At 40.5% G+C, this 7857-nt stretch overlaps 1 protein-coding gene across 2 annotated transcripts in view; it reads left to right on the top strand.

Annotated features, from left to right (window-relative positions):
- Window positions 1-4521, top strand: part of mcm3ap (minichromosome maintenance complex component 3 associated protein) — a 76977-nt gene extending 72456 nt beyond the window's left edge. For both annotated transcript variants that reach the window (XM_072578703.1, XM_072578704.1), the window contains 3 exons: window positions 813-1010; window positions 3293-3431; window positions 3566-4521. In XM_072578703.1, coding sequence (XP_072434804.1) covers window positions 813-1010; window positions 3293-3431; window positions 3566-3748 — 520 coding nt within the window. In that variant the 3' untranslated portion in view covers window positions 3749-4521. The remainder of the gene's footprint in view (window positions 1-812; window positions 1011-3292; window positions 3432-3565) is intronic.
- Window positions 4522-7857: the final 3336 nt, after the last annotated feature.

Genomic DNA, 7857 nt, shown 5'->3' on the forward strand with positions numbered 1-7857 from the left:
ACATGCATTAACGTCCCAGAATCTTAATTAACATAAATAGATCGGACATTGAGTCCGCATAAACTGTGATTCTAAGCATGTTGCAATTCTGTTTGAAAATTATCTGTGTAATTATAATATAGTTAGAGAGGGATAGCATTATTCAGCCCTGTGTGGAACTAAAAGTCATTGTGCATTTAATGAAGGACACCAAATAGTTGACGTGGTCACGGAGGCTGCCCAGAAGGGGACTTAGTAACAATTATTTATCCGCCCTGTATGAATGGTGGTCAGTGGCAGAGTGGTGGTGATTGGGCAAAGTAATGAAATGGAACAGCTCAGGTAATTATTGAATGATGAGTCAGCAAATTTGACAATTGCCCACTATAGGTGTTGAAGTGTCATCTGGTTTGAACATGTGCCTCTTGGCTTATATTTGCCATTGGTCTGGACTAAGTGAAATACACATTTGGGTTATGAGAACTGGTGGTCCAGATTCTCAATACTTCTGTGGAATTTATTGGATAATGGGCTTTTGTTCCAAATGTATTTGTTTAAGACACTTGCACAGAGATGTTTGTGTTTGCGACAATTACTCAGTATTACCTATATACCAGCTTGATGCCAGCTTTTGTCCGGGGCCAGAAATGAGCTAATCTGGATAATGCTGGCCAAACAATGGACAACTTTACAAATGGATTAGAGAAATTACATGGTGTTCATGCAGCTCAGAATTTCAGAAGAAGGCTTTACTATGTTGAGTAATACCAGGTGTTGTAATCCAGAAATCCTTTCCTTCAGTATTATGGGAATATTGTCATATTGTTTTCCAGGTTGCCACAGAAGCAGGCTTACTCCTCAGTTAAGCAGAGGTCAGAAAAGCGATCATACACTGTGAAGGACAGTTTTGAAGAAACCCTTCAGGACAGGACTCCTTCTGCTTTGGATATTACCCATACTGCTACAGCAGCAGAACTTCTACCAGGACAATTGCTGTCTGAAATTGAAATAGAAAGAAAGGAGAATAAAAGGTACAATAATGGAGAAATGTGGGGAATAAAGAGTATACCTTCTGCAAACGACATGGCTTCTATGGAAACAAAGCAACATTAGACAAACTTTGAAGTGGAAATGAAATTTGTATTAAAGTTATGACAATTTAAACTGATAACCCTGAATCATTGTCATGATTCATTGGAAATGCATTATCACTCAAGCTGCACTATTTATGGAAGTGTTGCAAAAGTTAATGTTTTATTCAAATTACATAATCTCCAGTTTACCTGCCTGACAACCTAATTACTAGAATACACCAATCATAGTTTCTTGTTAAGTACTGAAATGTTAATTAGAAATTAGTAAGTTCTAACCTGAGGCAGTGGCACGGTGGCACTGCTGCCTCTCAGCACCAGAGACCCGGGTTCAATTCCCGCCTCCGGCAACTGTCTGTGTGCAGTTTGCACATTCTCCCTGTTTCCTCCGGGCACTCTGGTTTCCTCCCATGGTCCAAAAATGTGCAGGCGAAGTGGCCATGCTAAATTGACCGTAGTGTTAGGTGAAGGGGTAAATGTAGGGGAATGGGTCTGGTGGGTTGCTCTTTGGAGGGTCAGTGTGGACTTGTTGGGCCGAAGGGCTTGTTTCCACACTAAGTAATCTAAATCTAATCTAAAATATAACCTACCATCTTCTAACTCAAACAGTAGCCCTAAAATTACTACACACAGACAGACAAAGATAAACAAACATAGATTTTATGGGTGAAGAAAGAAATACTTCAGTTCTTTATCGTAGGCACAAGAAGGTTGGCACAGTAATTGTTCAGCCTCTATTAATGGTTTGAGGTAGTAGCTTCTAGTCACATGATGAAAGAGAATAGGTAAGTTCTTTCAATTCTTTGCTGTTTCTCTAAAAGGAGGGGGCTGATGCTGTCTATTCAGCTTCGGAAAGCTTTCAGATTCTGTATAGTTCAGGCACGGGCTGTCCATCTTCCCAAAAGTTGTTTTCATGCTGACATTTCTTGACTGCCACTGTCATGATTGAAAAATCAGTTGACAGTTTATGTCCCTGGGCAAAGCTGCCCTGAACACCACAGTGCTGATGAGTCCAGCAATCCTCCCATATTCCTTGAGCAACACAGCCATGTAAATACAACTCTCAATGAGTTCCAGTGACTTGCTTTTAACCTGAAACATTTCCTTTGACAGTTTCATTGCTTGCAAGCAGCAGCCTTTTCCCATTTTGTTCCACAATCCAAAATACAACGTGGTCTTTATACCATCAGACCCTCTCTCATTTGGCAGAACATTTTTAGTTCAGAAAAGGGAACTCTAGTTTAAACTAATTATTTTCTCATGCTGCTGGGTACACTCAGCCTATTGTGCCTGCTCTGCCATTCGATAAGATCATAGCTGAGCTAATTATGCCCGCCTTGTCCATTTCCCTTTCTGTCAAAAATGTCTTTAGCTGAGCATTGGATATATTTGGTGACCCACCCTCCACTGCTCTCCGTGGAAGGCAGCAGTCCACCCCTTTCCCACAAGTTTCCTCTCTTGGGACCTGTCAGACATGCTTTGAGTTTTTAATATTTTTCTTAAATCCTGTCAAGATTTTCTATTGACTCTTTTACAAACACATGTCCTTAAGTTAGATATTATAGTCAATTTTCCTCCGTTGGGAATTTCATCTACAGAAATTTCCTGGTTATATATTTTTATCATTTATCAAATCATCAGCACTATATTTTAAAGGGGAAAAGCTGAAATGATAGGTAGAACAGATTCAAGGACTTGTAATTCATTAAGGGCTCCCAGACCTAAGTAATTTGAACTTATTGCTCGTCTCTGTCAAGCCAACTTGTTCATCTTTTTAGATTAGATTTCCTACAGTGTGGAAACAGGCCCTTTGGCCCAACCAGTCCACACCGACCCTCCAAAGGGTAACCCACCTGGACTCATTTCCCTCTAACTAATGCACCTTACACTATCGGCAATTTAGCATAGCCAATTCACCTGACCTACACATCTTTGGACTGTGGGAGGAAACCCACGCAGACACGGCGAGAATGTGCACACTCCACACAAACAGTTGCCCGAGGCTGGAATCTAACCTAGGACCCTGGTGCTGTGAGGCTGCAATGCTAACCACTGAGCCACCATGCTGAGACTCGACTGCAACTATTCAGTGCAAGAAGCACTCCCCTTTGTGTTCCTGCACAAATAAATAGAACCTTTCTGTACATCCCTGATTTAAAAAGTAAACTAATTACACCATTCAAAATGTACATAAGACATAATTTTGTATTTGTTAATTACAGGTGTGAGGAGCAACTGCATCGCTGGCTGGATGAGGGCCCATTTGATTCAATTGCTTTACCCGTTTACCTCCCACAGAGTTTGGTTTCTGCCGAAGTTGTTGTCCCCATGCACAGAGTGTCTACTGTAACCACACTACAGGTTTACAAATATCCCAATCTTTCATGTGCAGTTGTTTTTCTAGAACGATTGAATTGCTTTTCATTCCTGCTGCTATTTCCGAGATTGGAATTTAATTCTATCTAATCCTGCTCTTTTTATTTGTTTCATCCCAGGAGGATGCTACTAACGGACACAGTAAGGACATCAGTATGAATAACTCAGATTGGCTAAACGATTCAACAATGACCTTTTCCGATAAACTGAAAGAGTTTAAAAGATTGGTCCAAACCAATCAAGAGGAAGAACTGGTTTGTGAGCGTCACCTGTCTCTCTTACTAGAAGTAGCTGACACCTGATGGAACCAGCAGACAAGCCGGTGTTTGACATATTATAGACACTGCTTGAGTGGAGCTTCACTGAAACTTGAGAAGTTTTCTCATTTCCATTGTTCTGCTCCTTCAAATATTCATTCAATATTTGTTGCTGCCAATAACATGTGATTTAATCTACAACTTGATACTCCAGGCAATGTTTTAACTGGATTTCATTCAACTTCCAACTATTTCTAGAAAATTTCTTTCTTTAGCTACTGAAACGTTTTACTTTGATTGCAGAAAATCAACTTTGCACTTGTTATGTTTTAGTAAAGTTATGCTTATTATTGAAATGTGGTGATATGTCACCTTAGTTTGCAGGTTTTTTTCCCAGTGAAAGGAATTGTAAGATGTTGACAAGGATAACTTGCAAGCACAGTGTTAAGATCTGTAGATACCATGCAAAATAAGGCAGCTTCAACAAGAAGCATTTGTGGTTGATTTGTGTTAATGTGTATTCCAACATTAAGCATAAAAACGGACAAAATAGTGGATACTGTAAGTCAAAAACAAAAATCACTGGAAAAGCTCAGCAGGTCTGAAAACATCAGTGGAGAGAAATCCCGAGTTAACATTTGGGGTCGAGTGACCCTCGGCTGAAAAAGGAAGACATGGAATTGGAAAGTGCAAATTTGACATTTTACAGGTATTGCTGGACCTGAGCTTTTCCAGCAATTTTTGTTTTTGTTTCTGATGTTGTGATGTACAGCTAGTCTAGAGATAACTGGCAATAAACTGTTAACACAGTTTTAAAATTGAGTTTTCTGTCTTTCTGAAAATATTGCATTTGAGTTTTGGTCTCATTAATCAAGGGCAAAACAGCTGTATGGATTTTATTGGATCCTATGAATGAATTAGTGGAACTTTAGATTTAGATTACATTACAGTGTGGAAACAAGCCCTTCGGCCCAACAAGTCCACACCGACCCGCCGAAGCGCAACCCACCCATGCCCCTACATTTACCCCTTACCTAATACTACGGGCAATTTAGCATGGCCAATTGACCTGACCTGCACATCTTTGGACTGTGGGAGGAAACCGGAGCACCTGGAGGAAACCCACGCAGACACAGGGAGAACGTGCAAACTCCACACAGTCAGTCGCCTGAGGCGGGAATTGAACCCGGGTGTCCGGCGCTGTGAGGCAGCAGTGCTAACCACTGTGCCGCCCACAACTGGTTTAATGATGCTCCTATTCCAATTAGCCCACAGATGGGTACTTGTGTCACTTTGCGGCTTGTCCACATGTGAAGTTTTCTTCGATTAAGCATTCTTCGTACATCACAAGTTACTTGACTACTTATCACTGGATCATAGGAGGTCAAGGGGTGACCATATAGAGGTTTATCAAATCATGAGGGGTATAAGTAAGGCGAATGGCTGGTGTCTTCCCCTAGGATGGGGGATTTCAAGGGGGTATGTTTTTAGGAGAAAGATTAAAATATTTCACAAAAGTGGAATGAACTTCCAGAGGAAGTGGTGGGTGTGGTTACAGTTACATTTTAAAAAAAAATATTTGGAGGGTTATGGGTGAAACGCAGGCAGGTGAGATTAGATTGTTGACTTGTTCGCTGAACTGGTAAGTTTGTTCGCAAATGTTTCTTCATTCTAGGTAACATCAGTGCCCCTCCAGTGAAGCATTGGTGTTCTGTCCCACTTGCTATGTGGGAGTCTTGGTCTGCTGGAGCAAGTGGTGTCATGCAAATAGAGATTAGTTTAGGATTATGATCAGCATAGACTGGTTGGACCAAAGAATCTGTTTCCATGCTGTATGACCAGTGCTTGCTCAGGCCCTTTCTCCAGCCCCTCATCCTTGCTGTCTGCTTGACTGTGTTGCATGAAATTATTGCCTTCATTCAAATTTAGGAGAAAGTGAAGACTGCATATGCTGGAGAGTCAGAGGATGGCACTGGAAAAGCACAGTAGCTCAGGCATCATCCAGGAGCAGGAGAGTAAACGTTTCAGGCATAAGCCTTTCCTCAGCCCCTACCAGGTTGATCAGCACAGTCCTACCTTCCCAAGGTTCTTCAGTGTGTCCAAGATTTTAATTTTGAAGATCTGGTCGTTTGACCTATTTCCTTCTCCAATTGCTACCTCTTGTGGCCCTTGGGCAGTAAAGGTAATCCTGTTACTTAGTCAAAGCAGTTCTGAATTCCTAACTTTCATGTCTCAGCAGCTCCTGTATCCTCATCTCCATTCTATTCCCACTAACAATCTTTTGGATTTGTGCTTGAAGTCAAATTTTCTGTCCATTCTTGTTTTTTGCACCAAGTCAGTCGTGGAATGTTTAGTAGTTTTTTGGTTGAAAAATCAAAACAAATTTAAAAGTTTCAAAAATATGCAGAAAATATTGAAACTACTCAGGTCAGGCAGAATCTGTAGAGATGGACAGTCAACATTTTAGGTCAATTTCATCAAATTTTTCAAACCTTCTATTAGAAATGTTTTGGTATTGAGGTTATTGGTTTAGTGTTAACAACGCATTCATAGAATATGATAAACTGGAACAGGGAATTGTTTGGACATTCAGGGGTTGAAGGAGTGTTATCATGGGATTTCTTGGACTCAAAAAGCCAAAATGACAAGAACTGTATGATCTTCCATTTTGAGAAAACTGCTTTGAAATGGCATCTGAGGTGAATTTTAGTTTCCTTAATTGCTGGATATACTTGGAAATAGCTCTAAGATCTGTGTTGTTTATTGCCTTGTAGTCAAATTGCTATGTATTGTCATAGACCTGGAATTTTTCAATTGAAGAAACACTGCAAAGGCAGTACTCTCTCAAGAGCAACCTCAAAGCCGAACCAGCTAAAATCTCTCAAACTTAATATTTATAAAACCTGATTAAATCCATACGACAGGGTTCCTAACTCAATCTGATTTGAAAATCTTCCATCATTCTGTGACTGTCAGCAATCTGAACTCATTGACAGAAAATTGAAGTAACTGAGAAGTCAACTTTTATTCTCTCAAATTTATACCCATGACCTACATGGGTCTTGCTCCTTTATTGCCTATTTTTCCCAAACCATGATCTCTGCAGAGCTGTATTGTCTTTCCTGTCTATTATGTGTTTAGGATTAAGGAGATATCATTTAATTCTGCACAATAATTTAGTTACTGGATTAGTGGTGCTGGAAGAGCACAGCAGTTCAGGCAGCATCCATGCTGCTTGAACTGCTGTGCTCTTCCAGCACCACTAATCCAGTATTTGATTTTCAGCATCTGCAGTCATTGTTTTTACCACAATAATTTAGTTGACCAGTTCGCTAAATGTCAAAATAAGTTTTTTCCTAGTAAGTTATTTTTGACTTTGTTAAAGAAACATGGTGAGAGTCTCACTGTAGATAATATAGAAAAACAAATTGAACATTTTGGTGACAACTGTGGTGGTTTATCCTGAGGTGAGACGGAGGGACAGGTCAGTGAAGGAATTGAGTCCCATTGTTCATGTAACTCTGCTTGCAAACCAGTCATCCAACTACTGAACTAAACAATCTTCACATTAAATAAAGGACAGTGAATAAAGCCCATACAGGAAGATGAATTTTACTTAAAACTAGGGTTTTGTCTTTATCAATACTAGCAGTCACTGAATCGAAAGGCTGTGGTTTCAAGTTCTGTTTGTGAGACCTGAACCAGGCCAATTGGCAATGCCATCTTTTAGAATGAGAATTAAACTGAGTTGGTGAGAGGTCTGCCTGGGGGTGTCTTTTCCATGGGGATGGTCTGCCCACGAGAGATCGAAGTAGTTGGCTATTTGATCATGACTGATCTGTTTCTCAAGTCCATTCTCCTGCTTTCTCCTCAGAATCCTTAATCCCTTCGCTAATCTAGAACCTGCCTAACTCTGTCTTCGTACACTCAATGACTTGCCTTCTGCAGCAATGAGTTCCAACCTCTGAGAAATTCCATGTCCTCTCAATTCTAAAGGGTGGATCCCTTCACTCTGAAACTTGGGTCATAGTGTCTCGTTGCAGAAACGTCATCTTCACATCCACTTTAACCAAGCCTCTCAGTATTCTGAGAGTTTCAATGAAATCTCCCCACCTCAACCTTCTAAACTCCACCAAAAACAGAGTCCTGGACGA

The sequence above is a fragment of the Chiloscyllium punctatum genome, chromosome 10, assembly GCF_047496795.1.
Source record: "Chiloscyllium punctatum isolate Juve2018m chromosome 10, sChiPun1.3, whole genome shotgun sequence".
In the NCBI taxonomy this organism is placed as follows: Eukaryota; Metazoa; Chordata; class Chondrichthyes; order Orectolobiformes; family Hemiscylliidae; genus Chiloscyllium; species Chiloscyllium punctatum.